The 19,378-nt window shown below is 45.6% G+C and overlaps 2 protein-coding genes across 2 annotated transcripts in view; both read right to left on the reverse strand.

Annotated features, from left to right (window-relative positions):
* Window positions 1–8,712: 8,712 nt before the first annotated feature.
* Window positions 8,713–14,344, reverse strand: rab32b (RAB32b, member RAS oncogene family). Its single transcript, XM_014198056.3, has 3 exons — window positions 14,117–14,344; window positions 13,107–13,384; window positions 8,713–10,810 (listed from the first exon to the last, which is right to left on the reverse strand). Exons 1-3 carry the CDS (start codon window positions 14,307–14,309, stop codon window positions 10,673–10,675), a joined length of 609 nt encoding a protein of 202 aa, XP_014053531.1. The 5' UTR covers window positions 14,310–14,344; the 3' UTR covers window positions 8,713–10,672.
* A 152-nt stretch (window positions 14,345–14,496) lies between these two features.
* grm1b (glutamate receptor, metabotropic 1b) overlaps window positions 14,497–19,378 on the reverse strand; it is a 28,649-nt gene continuing 23,767 nt past the window's right edge. Inside the window, exons 8-10 of the mRNA XM_014197109.3 lie at window positions 18,254–18,642; window positions 17,452–17,984; window positions 14,497–16,732 (exon numbers count right to left, since the gene is read on the reverse strand). Of these exons, the coding sequence (XP_014052584.3) occupies window positions 15,757–16,732; window positions 17,452–17,984; window positions 18,254–18,642 (1,898 nt within the window). The 3' untranslated portion in view covers window positions 14,497–15,756. The remainder of the gene's footprint in view (window positions 16,733–17,451; window positions 17,985–18,253; window positions 18,643–19,378) is intronic.

Below are 19,378 nucleotides of genomic sequence, written 5' to 3' on the forward strand. Positions count from 1 at the left end.
TTACACTGCGTGTATTAGCCTGTAAAACTGCTACTGTTGTCACCGGCATTGTTTTTTCAAGTGGATGCTTTACTCTTTTTTTGGTAATAAATAACCATGAGTATTCACATACCTGCTGCGCCTTGGTCCATTCATGAAGACAACCGTTACAGAACTACCCACCACCAAAGGACCAAGCAGCAGAAGAGGAGGAAGCCACAGGAGAGAAAAAGGGAACAATGGACATGGGAGGACGTCCTGGACGGCAAGGGAGCCTACACCTGGGAAGAGATCCTGGCCGGAAGGGATCGCCTCCCATGGGAACAGGTGGAGGCACTCAGGAGAGTGGAGGCAGCTGGACAGAGGAACCATCGGGAAAGTTACGCTGGAACACGGTTGGCTAGGAAACCCGAGAGGCAGCCCCAAGATTTTTTTTGGGGGGGGCACACGGGTAGCTTGGCCAGGCCAGGGAAGAGCCGTAAGCCAGCTACCCGTGACTACAGGGAGGTGCGTACGAGGTGGAGGGCGTCATGTTACGCTGAGGTGCGCACCATCTCGCCTATACGGACGCACAGCCCAGTGCGCCCAGTACCAGCGCCCCGCAGGTGCCAGGGCAAGGGGAGCATCGAGCCGGAAGGGGTGATGCCAACCCTGCACTCAAGACCGCCAGTGCGCCCTTTCGGTCCGGTGTTTCCCGCTAGACACACTAGCATGGAGGTGCGTGTCTCCAGGCTGGTACGTCCAATACCTGCCCCACGCATCAGGAGTCAACAGTCGTCATCAGAGCTGCCCGCCAGTCAACAGTCGTCATCAGAGCTGCCCGCCAGTCAACAGTCGTCATCAGAGCTGCCCGCCAGTCAACAGTCGTCGGAGCTGCCCGCCAGTCAACAGTCGTCGGAGCTGCCCGCCAGTCAACAGTCGTCGGAGCTGCCCGCCAGTCAACAGTCGTCGGAGCTGCCCGCCAGTCAACAGTCGTCGGAGCTGCCCGCCAGTCAACAGTCGTCGGAGCTGCCCGCCAGTCAACAGTCGTCGGAGCTGCCCGCCAGTCAACAGTCGCCGGAGTGGCCGGACTGCGCTGAACTGCCGGAGTGGCCGGACTGCGCTGAACTGCCGGAGTGGCCGGACTGCGCTGAACTGCCGGAGTGGCCGGACTGCGCTGAACTGCCGGAGTGGCCGGACTGCGCTGAACTGCCGGAGTGGCCGGACTGCCCTGAACTGCCGGAGTGGCCGGACTGCCCTGTTCTGCCGGAGTGGCCGGACTGCCCTGTTCTGCCGGAGTGGCCGGACTGCCCTGTTCTGCCGGAGTGGCCGGACTGCCCTGTTCTGCCGGAGTGGCCGGACTGCCCTGTTCTGCCGGAGTGGCCGGACTGCCCTGTTCTGCCGGAGTGGCCGGACTGCCCTGTTCTGCCGGAGTGGCCGGACTGCCCTGTTCTGCCGGAGTGGCCGGACTGCCCTGTTCTGCCGGAGTGGCCGGACTGCCCTGTTCTGCCGGAGTGGCCGGACTGCCCTGTTCTGCCAGAGTGGCCGGACTGCCCTGTTCTGCCAGAGTGGCCGGACTGCCCTGTTCTGCCAGAGTGGCCGGACTGCCCTGTTCTGCCAGAGTGGCCGGACTGCCCTGTTCTGCCAGAGTGGCCGGACTGCCCTGTTCTGCCAGAGTGGCCGGACTGCCCTGTTCTGCCAGAGTGGCCGGACTGCCCTGTTCTGCCAGAGTGGCCGGACTGCCCTGTTCTGCCAGAGTGGCCGGACTGCCCTGTTCTGCCAGAGTGGCCGGACTGCCCGGTTCTGCCAGGGTGGCCGGCCTGTCAGGATCAGCCCGAGTGGCCCGCATGCCTTCCGGCCCAGCCCGAGTGGCCCGCATGCCTTCCGGCCCAGCCCGAGTGGCCCGCATGCCTTCCGGCCCAGCCCGAGGGGCCCGCATGCCTTCCGGCCCAGCCCGAGGGGCCCGCATGCCTTCCGGCCCAGCCCGAGGGGCCCGCATGCCTTCCGGCCCGGCCCGAGGGGCCCGCATGCCTTCCGGCCCGGCCCGAGGGGCCCGCATGCCTTCCGGCCCGGCCCGAGGGGCCCGCATGCCTTCCGGCCCGGCCCGAGGGGCCCGCATGCCTTCCGGCCCGGCCCGAGGGGCCCGCATGCCTTCCGGCCCGGCCCGAGGGGCCCGCATGCCTTCCGGCCCGGCCCGAGTGGCCCGCATGCCTTCCGGCCCGGCCCGAGGGGCCCTCCTGCTCCCCGGCCCGGCCCGAGGGGCCCTCCTGCTCCCCGGCCCGGCCCGAGGGGCCCTCCTGCCCCCCGGCCCGGCCCGAAGGGCCCTCCTGTCCTCCGGCCCGGCTCGAGGGGTCCGTCTGCCTGGTGCAGCTATCGGCTCCACCAAAGTGGGCGACGCCGAGGGTGGAGCAGGGTCCACGTCCTGCACCGGAGCCACCTCCAGGATAGGTGGGTTGGGGAGGGAGGGTGTAGCACAGTGCCGTCGGTGACGGCAGCCACCCTCCCTTCCCTCCCTTATTGTTTAGGGGTTATTGTTTATGGGTTTTGTTGGGGATTTTGTTGGTGTTTTTTCGTTGTTAGGTGCATTCCGGGGTCTGCACCTTGAGGGGGGGGTACTGTCACGTCCTGACCAGCAGATGGAGCTGTTGTTGTAGTTTTGGGGTCAGGACGTGGCAGTCTTGTGTTCTGTGTTGGTCTTGTGACTCCTAATCAGGAACAGCTGGGGATCGTTGTTCCTGATTGGGAGTCATATATGTAGGAGTATGTTTGTCACTTGGGTTTGTGGGTAGTTGTTTTTACACTGCGTGTATTAGCCTGTAAAACTGCTACTGTTGTCACCGTCATTGTTTTTTCAAGTGGATGCTTTACTCTTTTTTTGGTAATAAATAACCATGAGTATTCACATACCTGCTGCGCCTTGGTCCATTCATGAAGACAACCGTTACACTGCCCCATGGCAAAATGTGTAGAATTGCCACAAACTTGCTTTAAAACACCAAGATTTGCTCTATGCCCAATTGCAGTAAATTAACTTTAAATGTAAAAAAGGATCTCTGCTGTCAACAAATATTTTCTCTCTCCCCAACAAAGTTTTGCTTAGGACACCCAAAAGGCAAGGGCTGGCTCTGACTGCATGTGTTGGTATGGATGCGGGTACTCAGACCCGCAAGCCACTGCGGCCCCTCATGATGAGATCCCATTTTTGTGGCCCCCACCCCCATCAAGGTTGCCCATCCCCGCCCTATATAGTGCACTATTTTAAACCAGAACCCCATCAGCCCTGGTCAATAGAAGTGGGCTATGTAGGGAATAGGGTGCCATTTGGGACTTAGACCGTGTATCTGGTGCCAGCCTCGCTAGAACTGTCTCTGGTGCCAATTCAATAAACAACATAAAGTAGTATCTGGTGCTAGCTACTTCAACAGCATGCTGTGCCAATTCAATAAACAGTTTAGCTCGTCAGAATTCTTCATAGCACTGTGCGTAGCAGTAGGTCAATAAAAAGGAGAGAGTGAATGAAAATAGGAGAATTTAAAAAGTGTTAGGATGGGTTGAATAAAGGGTCTTTCATTCTCAATGTCACATTTATGAGCATTTCATCAATAATAGATCAGTTATTATTAATGAGCTATTAATGAGCTATTATGTGTTGATCCAGAATGTAAAAGTATTTGGGGCAACATCTTATCTTGACTCCTGAATCTAGGTCTCCTGGCTGTATTGTATCTAGGACGTAATCCATATTTAGAAGTTGTGTTACTTCTCCTCAGTCACTTTCCGCAGGCACACTTACTCATAGGAGGTAAACTAACAACACCAAACCTGATCATGGTGAATACATACACACAGTATCAATCATACAGTAGGCTATCACGGTGCCGTCAGGTTCACAGTTTTCAAGATGAAGTTACTCTGAACATATAAGGTCGGTTTCCTGGACACAGATTAAGTCTAGTCCTGGATTATAAAGCATGCTCAATGGTGAATCTTCATTGAAAGGGCTTTTTAGTCGAGGGGTATATTTGTCCGGAAAACAAGCCCATATGTGACAGGCAGAAACCTGAATGTGGCCGAGTGCTATAGAGTGTAGGCAGTGTATAGCACAGTAACCAGGAGACCATATAGAACAGATCCCTAGACGCACGGCGAGAGGTCTGAGGACACTGCAAAGTAAAGCTACAAGACAGAAAAGAGCAGATGGGATGTAAAAAGAACCTGTCTCTAATATACGGCATGTCAGCAAATACAGTATAAGGGTCAAGGTTTCACTTCCCCAAAAATGTGAAATATATTAATAAGCAACAACAAAATACAATGTGTGGCCCAAAAATCTTTTCAAATTTGGGAATTGATTGCGTGACAGGGAAAACAACTGTAAAGCAGCATACCCTTAAAGAGAGGAGAATATACAGTGTATTCGGAAAGTATTCAGACCCTTTTTTCCACATTTTGTTACGTTAGAGTCTTATTCTAAAATTGATTAAATTGTTTATTCCCCTTATCAATCTACACACGAACACCCCATAATGACAAAGCAAAATCAGGTTTTTAGACATTTTTGCACATTTGAAAATAAAATTAAACTGAAATATTACATTTACATAAGTATTCAGACCTTTTACTCAGTACTTTGTTGAAGCACCTTTGGCAGTGATTACAGCCTTAAGTATTTTTGGGTATGCCAAGTTTGGCACACCTGTATTTGGGAGTTTCTCCCATTTTTGTCTGCAGATCCTCTCAAGCTATGTCAGGTTGGATGGGGAGCGTCGCTGCACAGCTATTTTCAGGTCTCTCCAGAGATGTTAGATCGGGTTCAAGTCCGGGCTTTGGCTGGGCCACTCAACGACATTCAGAGATTTGTCCCGAAGCCACTCCTGCGTTGCCCTGTTGGAAGGTGAACCTTCACCCCAGTCTGAGGTCCTGAGCACTCTGGAGCAGGTTTTCATCAATGATCTCTCTATACTTTGCTCTGTTCATCTTTCCCTCGATCCTGACTAGTCTCCAAGTCCCTGCCGCTGAAAAACATCCCCACAGCATGATGCTGCCACCACCTTGCTTCACCATAGGGATGGTGCCAGGTTTCCCCCAGACGTGACGCTTGGCATTCAGGCCAAAGAATTCAATCTTGGTTTCATCAGACCAGGGAATCTTGTTTCTCATGGTCTGAGAGTCCTTTAGGTGCCTTTTGACAACAACTGTAAAGCAGCATACCTTTAAAGAGAGGAGAATGTACACTGAGTGTACAAATTATTAGGAACACCTGCTCTTTCCATAACATAGACTGGTGAATCCAGGTGAAAGATATGATCCTTTATTGATTTAACAGAATGTGCTGTTTGCAATGTGCAAACAAAGGGGAAATCTGTGATTGATGTATCAATTTTAGTAATCTTAAATTAATTATTTCACTGAGTATACAAAACATTAAGGACACATACTCTTTCCATGACATAGACTGACCATGTGATTCCAGGTGAAAGCTATGATCCCTTTTTGATGTCACTTGTTAAATCCACTTCAATCAGTGTAGATGAAGGGGAGGAGACTGGTTAATTTAATCCTCGGGACAATTGAGACATGAATTGTGTTTGCATTATGGGGAGGCAGGTAGCTTAGTGGTTAGAGCATTGGGCCAGTGCTAGATCGAATCCCTGAGCTGACAAGGTAAAAATATGTCGTTCTGCCCCTGAACAAGGCAGTTAACCCATTGTTCCTAGGGCGTCATTGTAAATAAGAATTTGATCTTAACTGACTTGCCTAGTTAAATAAAGTTTAAATAAAAAAATGTCATTCAGAGGGTGAATGGGCAAGACAAAACATTTAAGTGCCTTTCAACGGGGTATGGTAGTAGGTGCCAGGTGCAACGTTTGAGTGTCAAGAACTGCAACGCTGCTGGGTTTTTCACACTCAACAGTTTCCCATTTGTATCAAGAATAGTCTGCCACCCAAAGGAAATCCAGCGAACTTGACACAACTGTAGGAAACATTGGAGTCAACATGGGCCAGAATCCCTGTGGAACTCTTTCAACACTTTGTAGAATCCACGCCTCGGCGAATTGATGCTATTCTGAGGGGAAAATGTTAGGAAGGTGTTCTTAATGTTCCAAAGACTGTGGGCTCTCCTTCTCCGTGGCCGACGTGAGTAAAACATTTAAACGTGTTAACCCTCGCAAGGCTGCCGGCCCAGACGGCATCCCTAGCCGCGTCCTCAAAGCATGTCCTCAGAGCACAGACCAGCTGGCTGGTGTGTTTACGGGCATATTCAATCTCTCCCTATCCCAGTCTGCTGTCTCCACATGCTTCAAGATGGCCACTTTTGTTCCTGTACCCAAGAAGGCAAAGGGAACTGAACTTAATGACTATCGCCCCATAGCACTCACCTCTGGCATCATGAAGTGCTTTGAGAGACTAGTCAAGGATCATATCGCCTGCCACCCTAGGCCCACTTCAATTTGCTTACCGCCCCAATAGTTCCACAGGCGATGCAATCGCCATCACTCTGTACACTGCCCTATCCCATCTGGACAAGAGGAATACCTCTAAGAATTCTGTTTATTGACTATATCTCAGCATTCAACACCATAGTACCCTCCAATCTCATCAAGCTCGAGGCCCTGGCTCTGAACCCCGCCCTGTGCAACTGGGCCCTGGACTTTCTGATGGGCCGCCCCCAGGTGGGGAAGGTAGGAAACATCACCTCCACTCCACTGATCCTCAACACTGGGGCCCCACAAGGGTGCGTGCTCAGCCCCCTCCTGTACTCCCTGTTCACCAATGACTGTGTGGCCAAGCACGCCTCCAATTCAATCATTAAGTTTACAGAGGACACAACAGTAGCAGGATTGATTACCAACGATGACAAAACAGCCTACAGGGAGGAGGTGAGGGCTCTGGGAGTGTGGTGCCTGGAAAGCTACCTCTCACTCAACGTCAACAAAACAAAGGAGATGGGCTTCAGAAAACAGCAGAGGGTGCACCCCCCTATCTACATTGACGGGACCACAGTGGAGAAGGTGGAAAGCTTCAAGTTCACTAACAAACTGAAATGGACCACCCACATAGACTGTGTGGTGAAGAAGGCGCAACAGAGCCCCTTCAACCTCAGGAGGCTAAAGAAATGTGACTTGTCAAACTTTTACAGATGCATAATTGAAAGCATCCTGTCGGGCTGTATCACCACCTGGTACAGCAACTGCACTGCCCGCAACCGCAAGGCTCTCCAGATGGTGGTGCGGTCTGCCCAACGCATTTACGGGGTCAAGCTATCCGCCCTCCAGGACACCTACAGCACCCGATGTCACAGGACGGCCAAAAAGATCATCAAGGACAACAACCACCCGAGCCACTGCCTGTTCACCCCGCTATCATCCAGAAGGCGAGGTCAGTACAGGTGCATCAAAGCTGGGACCAAAAGACTGAAAAACAGCTTCTATCTCAAAGCCCTCTGACTGTTAAACAGCCATCACTAGCACATTAGAGGCTGCTGCCTATAAGCATAGACTATAAATCACTGGCTGCTTTAAGGAATGGAACACTAGTCACTTTAATAATGTTTGCATGTCTGGCATTACTCGTCTCATAAGTATATACTGTATTCTAAGCTATTCTACGGGGCGGCAGCGTAGCCTAGTGGCTAGACCATTGGACTAGTAACCGAAAGGTTGCAAGATCGAATCCCTGAGCTGACAAAGTACAAATTTGTCGTTCCACCCCTGAACAAGGCAGTTAACCCACTGTTTCTAGGCCGTCATTGAAATTAAGAATTTGTTCTTAACTGACTTGCCTAGTTAAATAAAGGTAAAATAAATACAAATGTTTGTCACTTAATAATGTTTACATATCTGGCATTACTCATATGTATATACTGTTTTCTATACAATTCTACAGTATCTCATTCACTTAATAATGTTTACATATCTGGCATTACTCATCTCATATGTATATACTGTTTTCTATACAATTCTATGGTATCTCATTCATTTATTAATGTTTACATATCTTTCATTACCCATCTCATATGTATATACTGTCTTCTATATTATTCTACTGTATCTTAGTCTGTTCCGCTCTGACAACGCTCGTCCATATGTATATAGTCTTACTTCATTCCTACTTGTGTGTATTGGGTATATGTGGTGTAATTTGTTAGATATTACTTGTTAGATACAGTTGAAGTCGGAAGTTTACATACACTTAGGTTGGAGTCATTAAAACTAGTTTTTCAACCACTCCACAAATTTCTTGTTAACAAACTATAGTTTTGGCAAGTCGGTTAGGACATCTACTTTGTGCATGACACAAGTCATTTTTGCAACAATTGTTTACAGTAAAACAATAATTCACTGTATCACAATTCCAGTGGCTCAGAAGTTTACATACACTAAGTTGACTGTGCCTTTAAACAGCTTGGAAAATTCCAGAAAATGATGTCATGGCTTTAGAAGCTTCTGATAGGCTAATTGACATCATTTGAGTCAATTGGAGGTGTACTTGTGGATGTATTTCAAGGCCTACCTTCAAACTCAGTGCCTCGTTGCTTGACATCATGGGAAAATCTAAATAAATCACCCAAGACCTCAGAAAAAAAATTGTAGACCTCCACAAGTCTGGTTGATCCTTGGGAGCAATTTCCAAAAGCATGAAGGTACCACGTTCATCTGTACAGACAATAGTACGCAAGTATAAACACCATGGGACCACGCAGCCATCATACCTGTAACGGCTGTCATAGAGAGGGGACCAAAGCGCAGCGTGTTGAGTGCTCATGATGAAATTTATTATAACTCAAAAACACTAAAGACAAAATAACAACGAAGCGCACAGTTCTGTCAGGTACATAGACATAGACAGAATACAACTACCCACAAACACAGTTGGAAAAAAAACCTGCTTAAATATGATCTCCAATTAGAGACAACGAGGACCAGCTGCCTCTAATTGGAGATCATCCCCAAGAAAACAACATAGAAATAGAAAAACTAGAACTAAACATAGAAATAGAAAACATAGAAAAACACAAAACACCCCCTGTCACGCCCTGACCTACTCTACCATAGAAAATAACATCTTACTATGGTCTGGACGTGACAATACCGCTCAGGAAGGAGACGCGTTCTGTCTCCTAGAGATGAACGTACTTTGGTGGGAAAAGTGCAAATCAATCCCAGAACAACAGCAAAGGACCTTGTGAAGATGCTGGAAGAAACAAGTACATAAGTATCTATATCCACAGTAAAACGAGTCCTATATTGACATAACCTAAAAGGCCGCTCAACAAGGAAGAAGCCACTGCTCCAAAACCGCCATAAAAAAGCCAGACTATGGTTTCCAACTGCAAATGGGGACAAAGATTGTACTTTTTGGAGAAATGTCCTCTGGTCTGATGAAACAAAAATAGAGTTGTTTGGCCATAATGACCATCGTTATGTTTGGAGGACAAAGGAGGATGCTTGCAAGCCGAAGAACACCATCCCAACCGTGAAGCATGGGGGTGGCAACATCATGTTGTGGGGGTGCTTTGCTGCAGGAGGGACTGGTGCACGTCACAAAATAGATGGCATCATGAGGATGGAAAATTATGTGGATATATTGAAGCAACAACAAAGTCAAGTTATTGGAGTGGCCATCACAAAGCCATTCTATTCTTAATTCCATTCCTTAATTTAGATTAGTGTGTATTGTGTGTATAGTTTTTTTTTCACTGTTGGAGCTAGAAACACAAGCATTTCGTTACACCCTCAATAACATCTGCTAAACATGTGTATGTGACCAATAAAATTTGATTTGATTACAAAAACAGTGGTGGGGTGTCCGCTTTGTTGTGGTTTGAATTGCAGATTGCTCCTTTAAACACACATCCTCCATCTAGAGACTGTGACTGAGACGGGTCCTCTACACTGAATATAGCACACTCCAATATAGAACACATCTCCGGAGGGTGTAGCACTAGCGTTATGTTGCGTTCTCAGATATTTCTTCAAGAAAGCATGCCAGAAAATGGGTCATGTTGAAAGTGTATTTCCTCCATTTCACAATAGCGTGGCCGCTATAGTTCACTGAATGAGTGTTTTGACAATAACCTTGTCTTTGAGATCTCCTCTATCTGGTGAGGGAGTAGGAAATAATGATATCCAAGGGTTTCATGAGGATAAAATAGAATTAAAAAATGTTGTCAGTCAGTCTTATAAAAGCTAACATAGTTTCGTTTTTTATGTTAGTCAGACGGCAAGATTATGTCACCCGTGTGAGCAGGTCTTGACCATTTAAAGGGAGTGTCACAGCCATGGAATTGGGATTACTATTCTATTAAATACATTTCTATCATCATAGCCAGTGTCCTCACAGCAAGCTGCTGTACCTTATGAGACTATGTAACAGTCTGTGTGTTCCTGCTGGTCGGTTTATTGGCTTGCTGATTGGATCAGTGGATTACCAGAGGATATGCGCCCAATCATCTCCATAGAGGTGTTTCTTACAAATCCCACACATACAGCCCATGTAGCCTACTGCCCATACCCATGTACTGCTGATGGAATGTGCTGAAATCATCTGTGAGGTTGTGAAATTAGAATGATATAAACTGACATGCCTGACACCTAATCCAGTGGGCAATGCTGGTTGAAATGACATTTTTATGAGTTTACCCAGCTGTCCCTCCCTGTTAAAGTCCCTCTATCCCTCTGCCCCCTGAGTCCATTGTCTCTCCATGGTGGTACTAGCAGCATTTAAATGTTGCCTTGGACTGGCTCATGTTGATCCTGTCATTTTCGTTGTCTCTGCTGGACAGCCCTCTGTCAATCCGCAGCATGTTCTCCATTAGGAAGGCTCCTGCCTCGTCAACATTGAGATTGTCCTGAAAGTCAGACATAGGGGAACATGGTACAAGGAACACTTTTTAAATGTAAGAATGGTGAAATGCAACCTATTTTGGTCAGAGTCAGTATCAGGCTTGTTGCAGTTTTTCACTCAATTACAACAAAGTCATTCCACCTCAAAAAGCACAAGAAAAAGGATTTCGATACCCACCTTCTAATTTGATCTCTGAGAAATTAAGCTAATTGATTGCACCTAAACTGGCCATTTTAAATTATAGGATTCATATAATCTTCAATAAATATAGTACCTAACATCCGATTTGGACCATCATTCTTACTAACAATGAGTAAGACATGAGAAATCCAATGAAATGATCAAAAGCCACCCACGGACACCCCACGCCAATCCCACCCCAACAACCAGTATACAGTATCAGTTCTCTATGTTTGACAAGTAGTAGGGAGCTGCTGCTTGGAGTATTGCTTCTTCATCTTTTGTAATGTATTGCCAGCGAATCTGGTGATGTTTTTCCCCCCTGTTCTGAGAAATAAGCCATTGAAGTCACTTGCATTATAGTGTGAAAGTACAACGTTTTGCCGAATAGATGCCACTGTTCCTGCTACTGCCACCAAACACTTTTATCCATGTTGCTGGTCTCTTGTGTTTATTAATTGGACCATAACATTTTCTTTGAAACTTTGGGTAGAAAGCCATTAGCGTTTGCATATGATGAAAATAGATTGTTATGGTCAACCTCACAAGGAAACGGACCCTCTGTGTGTGGTTAATTCCCTTCAAAAAAGGGGAAAATTTGTTACTGTTAGACCATTTCTGGTGAACAAGCAAAAAATGAGGCTACAGCAGTTCTAATGGTTTCAATGTTATGGTCTCTAATGGTCTTTAATGGTAAAAGTCCCAAACACACACAGTATAGTGTTTTAAACCCAATCCAATGCTAATGGTATTGGGCTGGGTTTAATGGTAAATGTCACTAATCACACTACAATATAATTTTATTGAAAACATACAGTATGACTGCGGCAGGTAGCCTAGTGGTTAAGAGTGTTAGGCTAGTAACCAAAACGTCGCTGGTTCTAGTTTGAGAGCCAGCAAGGTAAAAAAATCTGTTGTTCTGCCCTTGAGCAAGGCAGTTAAACCCCACCAACAACTGCTCTCTGAGTGCTGATGACACACCTCTTTGATTCAGAGGGTTTGGGTTAAATGCGGAAGACATATTTCGGTTGAATGCATTCAGTTGTGCAACTGACTAGGTATCCCTTTCCCAATGGTTAATCATTTTATTATTGTCACAACATTTTAGTCACTAGCCCATTTCTCCTTAAAAGTTTGGGCTGGTAGGAAAAGTCTTCATATGAGAATTGCAACATACGCATAGCCCTCAGAGAGCTACCATTTGTTGGACTATTCAAGGAGAGTTGGTTTGAAGCATTAGGTTGCTAAGAGAAGGACAAACTGAATTGCTTTCATGGAGGACTGGCTTGACCACACAATTTATTTTTATCATGAGCAAACGCTATTGGGTTTTCTATCCAAAGTTGCAAAGAAAATGTTGTGATTCATTAAATAAAACAGTAAAATTGATAAACGGGTGTGGCGGCAGCAGCAGAAACAGTGGCATCTAGTGGGCAAAACCTGGTACTTTCACATTCATTTATAGTAAATAATGGAAGCGACTTCAATAGCTAATTTCTTTAAACAGAGGGAAAAAGCCATCACCAGATTCACAGGGAATACATAACAAATGGTGAAGAAGCAATACTCCAAGCCGCAGCTCCATACTACTTGTCAAACATAGAGAACTGATACTGTATACTAGTTGTTGTGGTGGGACTCAATGATAGAAAGAAGTATGGTCCAAATCGGATGTTAGGTTAGGTACTATATTTGTTAAATATTATGTGAATCCTATAAATTAAAAGGGCCGATTTGGGTTCAAATTCAATTTCAACAAAATAATGTTTCAGGAATGCAAATCTTATCTGTTTTTGTAACTACAGAAACTATTTCACAACAATCTGAGATGGTGGGTGTCATGGCTTACTGAAATGAAATGACCCAATATCCATTAGTCCCCAAACTCTATGAGGATGAACAGAGCTTTCACTAACAGATGTGATGTTGTTGCGTTGACAGCCAATGCACTAGATAATGTTTGCCTTGTACAATGCACAGCTTCTTTAAACCACAGTAAAGCACTGTAACTCATGTTTACACACCTTACATCTTTATGAGTACATTGTTACTGTGTTAAAGTCCAAAAATGTACATCACATGACTTCATTCTTTGACTGATATCTTTCTGACTTCCTCACCTTTGCTGACGTCTCAAACCAACCCAGGAAGCCTTTCTCTTTACAGTAGTTGTCCATGAGGGAAAACAGCTCCTTGTTTCCCTCTGTCTGGTCACACTTGTTGGCTAACAGGACAGCAGGGACAGGGCTTCCACTGGCCAGTCTCACTTTGCTATCTAGGTCATGCTTCCACTGTGAGGCAGCCTCTAATGTCTCCATCTTGGTCGTGTCAAAGACCACAAACGCCCCCATGGCCTCCTTGTAGTATACTCTGGACATGTTCCTAATCCTCTCCTGACCTTCAGGAAATAGAGAAAAACATAGTGTGTCCCTATGGGTCTTGGCCAAAAGTAGTGCAATATAAAGGGAATAGGGCGCCTGTTGGCACACAACCATACAGTTGTCATCTGCTTTTCTTTCTTAAATCCTCCTTAACTTTGATTGGAAAGCTGTTCACTTACATAAATGTTAATCTGGGGCTATGGAAAATGTACAACTTGGAAAGAAACATTTTGTCTACAATCCATGGAGATAACCTAGTAAGCTGTAACCCCAAATCAAATAACAAAAGCAGAGAAACACAGAACTGTGACTGTCATCATATTGTCAACCCCAAGTAGATCATCAAGATCTCATTTCAGTTGGTAGAGCAGTTGGTAGAGAGCATGGTGTTTGCAACGCCTGGGTTGTGGGTTCGATTCCCACGGGGGACCAGTACAGAAGAAGAAAAAAATGTATGAAATGTATGCATTCACTACTGTAAGTCGCTCTGGATAAGAGCGTCTGCTAAAGGACTCAAATTTAAATGTTCTCTATATAGGAATATTTAAATGGTTATTGTTAACTGAGTAAACTTTTCTTTAGTTTTGAGTTAGTTGGATAATCTTATTTCTATTTCTAGGCTTTAAAGTTTTGAGTGAGAAAAACATGAATGTGCTAGCTGAAAACATCTGTCCATCCATAGCATATCGGAAGCCCTCTATTATTTCACGTGTGTGTGTGTGTGTGTGTGCTCAACATATTTGGCTTACCTGCAATGTCCCAAAGCTGAAGTCTCACTACTGTTTTATTGTCCCATTCGATCGTTTTCAACGCGAAGTCAACTCCAATCGATGCCTTATACTCCTCCTTGAACCGCATGCTCGTTTTTCCAACACCCCTCTCTCCAATTACCAAAACCTTAAACAAACACTCTGTGCATACCGATACTGAACCCCCCGCCATGTTCAAATATCAACAGCAACATCAGGTTTGTTGTAGGCTAGCGATATAGACCAGAGATTGGTAGCCTACACTTTCATTTTGCCGCAGGTGACCAAGGTATAGACAGCCACCACGAATGAATGACTCAGTACACGTGCAAAAAAACATATTTTATTTATTCTAACAAAACATATATCTTCAATAATGTGAACGACAATGACTGTTTGCTCTACTGTGTTTGATACATGTTTAAAACAGAAAACATTATTTGACTCTATGAAGGCATATCTATCAAATAGCCTATTCATGTTACTAGCCATTGTTTATTACATTATATATAGTGAGATCAAAACAATTGGTAAAAGTAAGAATTATACTGTACAAACCAACAGTCACTATAAGCAACACACGTATAAATTGTAAAATAAACGTAGTAATTCCTTTTAGTAAAACTAATCTGAATCGTTACCAAAATAGGATGCATACTACTACATACTGTACATTCACGAAAGTAACAAATTACATTTTTGGCAGTCATATTATAATAGACACTGTTGCAAGTATGGATTTAGAGGAGTGTTTATAAAATATACAGACTTGCAATAGAAATTAGAGACATTTTAAAATGTTTTTCTGTAAATGGAAGCATACCGGATACATGGCACTTGAATCCTTCTGGTTTTGTTTGCTACATTCTTACAGTAGTTAGTTATTTTATCTGTATAATATATTCATTCTGAAGTTATCTGATGAAGAAAGTGACTGTGACAATCTCTGTGCTTTTTTTTCTGAATAATACATAGTTGTTTTGAGCAAAACAACAAAACACATTCATCTAGAATATTTTACATTGTAAGGTTATAACTGTAATAGAAAACATGGGCCTACACAGTGCATACATTATTTATAGACATGTTTGTGAACTACAGGTTGGATAGTCTATTACGATAAACAATCTACTTTCAAGTGGTGGAAGTTTGCCTTAATGAAAACAAGCAACAAACACAACCATTATTGTAAGACCTGATGATGGTCACATTTACACTGCATTGTACCCTTAATAACTGCTACTTACATGACTTCAATAAGCTACATGAAGAAGACTATCTTAGCTTTTTGCTTTCCTAATAAGACACTGAGCAAGTTCAAAGCTGTTCATCTCTTGCATAAACATGGAAATACATTTTGCAACAGGTTAAATCTTTTCTTTGTGATATTTATTATATAACAATAAGACCTTTTTAAAAGTGTGTCAGGTGCTTTTTTTGCTCACTTTCATCCCTGTAAACACACACTTTTGCTCATAGATTTCATGAGTCAACCAATATAGTCCAGTCAATCACTCAATAACGTATTCAAGACATTTTGACCATTTCTTACTGGTCATTAAATGGAACATGAACAATATGCTACAAGTCATCAGCTACAAAATGGCTCTATATTATTCTACCATATCTACAGTACTCGTTCACAACGTTGAGCTTTGTGTGTAGTCCTTCAGAATGACGGAGGCATAGTTTGGAGGGGCGCACAATATGGACTCGGACACGGGTGAGGCGTTATGAAAGGGGCTCCCCATGCTCGCTGTATCACGAAATGGGGAGGGGGGCATCAGGGCCATAGAATTCTCCATTGCTAATTTGAGCTGAACGAGGTCGTCGTCCTCTTCTTCTTCGTGAATCAGGGCGTTGTCATACATGTATCCATGGAGGAGGCCAAACTGCTCGTTCTCCACCTCTACATCCTCCTCAATCTCCTCCTCCTCCTCCATCTCCAGGTGGGAGGTGTGCTCCTCGTCGTCGAAGGAGCCAAGGTCTAGTTGCAGGGGCAAGACTGCATGCTGCTGGATGAGATGAGCCTGGTGGTACACAGGCCTGCCATGACTGCTCCCAGACCTGCCCCCAAAACCCTCACCACCACCAACAGGGCTGGGCGGAATGATCATGTCCATATCATTGAGCTCAGGGATGATGAAATCACTGTTGTACTTGCCCACCACCTCCTGTAGCTGTAGGTGGTCCATGATGACTCTCTGCTGGGGGATCACTCTGCTCTGTGGCAGGTGCAGGGGCATGTGCTCAACGGGAGGGTAATATTCAACCCCCTCCTCGTCCACCTCTTTCATCGGCCCACCGGCGGTGGGCATTATCTGCCCATGGGCCATCATGTGGGGACTAAGGGGAGGGTTGTATCTGACTAGGTCGCTCTCGTCCTCCTCAGCTACATTGTACAGAGTTTTGGTGCTGAGGTCAGAGAACTCCATGGCCATGCTACTGCCTGTGTTATGGTAGGTGTTAGTTAAGGGTCTGATGACGGCCATCTGATTGGAGCATCCTGCATCCTGTCTCTTCACGTGCACAGACAGTCTGTGCCAATTGTGCTCCCCTTTTGGAGGATGATGTCTTGCACCTGGTTCAGACCATGACACAGACTTTCCATTAGAACTATGAACAGAATAAAGATGGCTGTTAGCTATTTCATAGGGACTCAGAAAGGTGGAAAACAACAACTGTGTTTCTGGTTCATGTAATAACATTTTTAAAAAGGAAAGTTAAAATCTCTAACAAACCAGTTCTATGTTGATGGTGACTTTACAAAATGCATATTTTTGGTTTGAATTACTGAGGATTGTATATTTATTTATATATTCAGATGAATGTATTTCCAATATACTATACATCCTAATTCTGTGGTACAGTGTATCCTGATAGTGATCCTTCAGTACCCATGGGTATGCTGGTTTAATTATATTCAGCAACAGATCAACGGTGGTTGTTAATTGAACATTGACCTGGATCTGGCATAATATCCTGTAACACTCTCTCTGTGTCCCAAATGGCACCATATTCAATACATAGTGCACTATTTTTGGCCCAGGTCAAAAGTAGAGAACTAGCCTATATAGGTTGCCATTTGGTACGCAGTCTCTGCCCTCCTGAGCGTGAATTACTGTAAAGCAAAATCAGCATCCCAGTGGTACCTCAGGAGCAGGGCCCGTATTCACAAAGCGTCTCAGAGTAGGAGAGATGATCTAGGATCAGATCCCCTGTCCATCTTATCTTATTCATTATGCTCTAAAAGGCTAAACTGATTCTATATTAGCAGTCCTACTTTGAGACTCTTTGAATACAGGCCCAGGAATGACAAATTTCCATCAACTTACTTCTCAGTGTTCTTCTTCCGTTTGAACATGTCGAGCAGGCTGTTGCTCCGGCAAGCGATATTGCCGTCGCCGACGTGCATGCGCACTACATCTGAGGTGGTGAACGCGCTGCGCACATTCCGCTCCGGCTTGGCGAGGATGATATAGATCTTTGGCGAGAACATACAGCCCAATGCCACAGTAACACTCAGGCTCACTGAGAACGATGTGGTGATGATCTTATAGTTAGAGCCAAAGTAGATGGGCACAAACGCCAGCCAGATTATACATGTTGTATACATAGTGAAGGCGATGTACTTGGCTTCGTTGAAGTTAGCCGGAACGTTGCGTGTCTTGAAGGCGTAGTAGGTACAGCTCATGATGAGCAGGCCGTTGTAGCCCAGTGGTGCTACCATGCCCACCGTGCTTGTGTTGCAGATCAGGAAGACCTCCCGGATGCTGGGGTAGGACTTGACGGGCATAGGCGGCTCCAGGATGATCAGAGTAACCTCCAGGGTGAGCTGGACACTGACTAGGAGGCCGGCGATCACCAGCTGATTATACAAAATAAGAAGAACACACAGGTTTTACATGCCGCTTTTTTCAAGGACACAAAGACATACCAAAGACAAAACAATATGTGCGTCTGAAATGGCATCCTATTCCTTATAGTGCACTACTTTTGACCAGAGCCCTATGCAGGCCCTGGTCAAAAGTAGTGCACTATATAGGGAATAGGGTGCCATTTGGGAGGCCTCCAATGTCAAAACCAAACAGATGAAAACAAGAACAAAGAGAAACCTAAATAAGTCTATATAATCACCTGGGCCCAGGCGCTCATAAACCGCGGCTTCCTGGTACAGATCTTCTTCTTGCTGCCAGCCAGGATGCGTGCGATGCGATTGGTCTTGGTGACTAACGCTGAGTAGCACATGGTGGCTGAGAGGCCCACCAGGAGGCGCTGCAGGTAGCAGGAGGCCACGGTGGGCCGGGCAATCAGGGTGAAGGGGCAGATGTAGCCCAGGAAGATCCCGGCCAGGATGATGTAGCAGAGCTCGCGGCTGGAGGACTTGACCACAGGCGTGTCTCGGTACAGGACGAAGATGAAGGTGACAAAGGAGGTGACCAGGATGCCCAGGCAGGCAAACACCACCTGGACGATGGACTCTGGGTTCCCCCACTCCAGGTACCGCAAGGTGATGGGCTCGCAACCTGGGGAGAAGACACAGATAAAGATAATATGTGTGAGACCTTTCTCTGAAGATATTTCATTTGAAACAAAGAACAAAGGCTCTTACTGTATGCAATAGGCTAACTGATTGATGGATTGATTGATTGATTTAAACTAGGTCCCAGACAGTGTATGTCTGACTTGACACTTCTTAATTCCAAATTGACAAAACTACCCAAAATCACAAAGGATGAATTAAACTTATCGTGGATAAAAATGTTCATTCTGCACAGTTGAATATTATTAATTAAATATGGGTAGCCTATAGCATTTTCTCCAAATCAACCATCTGAGAGCCTGTGTAATCACCTCTCACAGTTCTGGGTGACTTTAACCTCCCCACGTCTACCTTTGACTCATTCCTCTCTGCCTCCTTCTTTCCACTCCTCTCCTCTTTTGACCTCACCCTCTCACCTTCCCCCCCTACTCACAAGGCAGGCAATACGCTTGACCTCATCTTTACTAGATGCTGTTCTTCCACTAATCTCATTGCAACTCCCCTCCAAATCTCCGACCACTACCTTGTATCCTTTTCCCTCTTGCTCTCATCCAACACTTCTCACTCTGCCCCTACTCGGATGGTATTGCGCCGTCCCAACCTTCGCTCTCTCTCTCCCGCTACTCTCTCCTCTTCCATCCTATCATCTCTTCCCTCTGCTCAAACCTTCTCCAACCTATCTCCTGATTCTGCCTCCTCAACCCTCCTCTCCTCCCTTT

This window comes from Salmo salar, chromosome 01 (genome assembly GCF_965601325.2).
Source record: "Salmo salar chromosome 01, fSalSal1, whole genome shotgun sequence".
Classification (NCBI taxonomy): domain Eukaryota; kingdom Metazoa; phylum Chordata; class Actinopteri; order Salmoniformes; family Salmonidae; genus Salmo; species Salmo salar.

What these genes read in the sequence shown, in the direction of transcription:
- rab32b (XM_014198056.3), bottom strand. Translation starts at nt 14,309, where the DNA reads ATGGCGGGGGGTTCAGTATCGGTATGCACAGAGTGTTTGTTTAAGGTT. An exon ending in TCAGCTTTGGGACATTGCAG is followed by an intron (nt 13,385 to 14,116) that starts GTAAGCCAAATA and finishes TATTTCCTGAAG; the next exon opens with GTCAGGAGAGGATTAGGAAC. An exon ending in GGTTTGAGACGTCAGCAAAG is followed by an intron (nt 10,811 to 13,106) that starts GTGAGGAAGTCA and finishes TCTGACTTTCAG; the next exon opens with GACAATCTCAATGTTGACGA.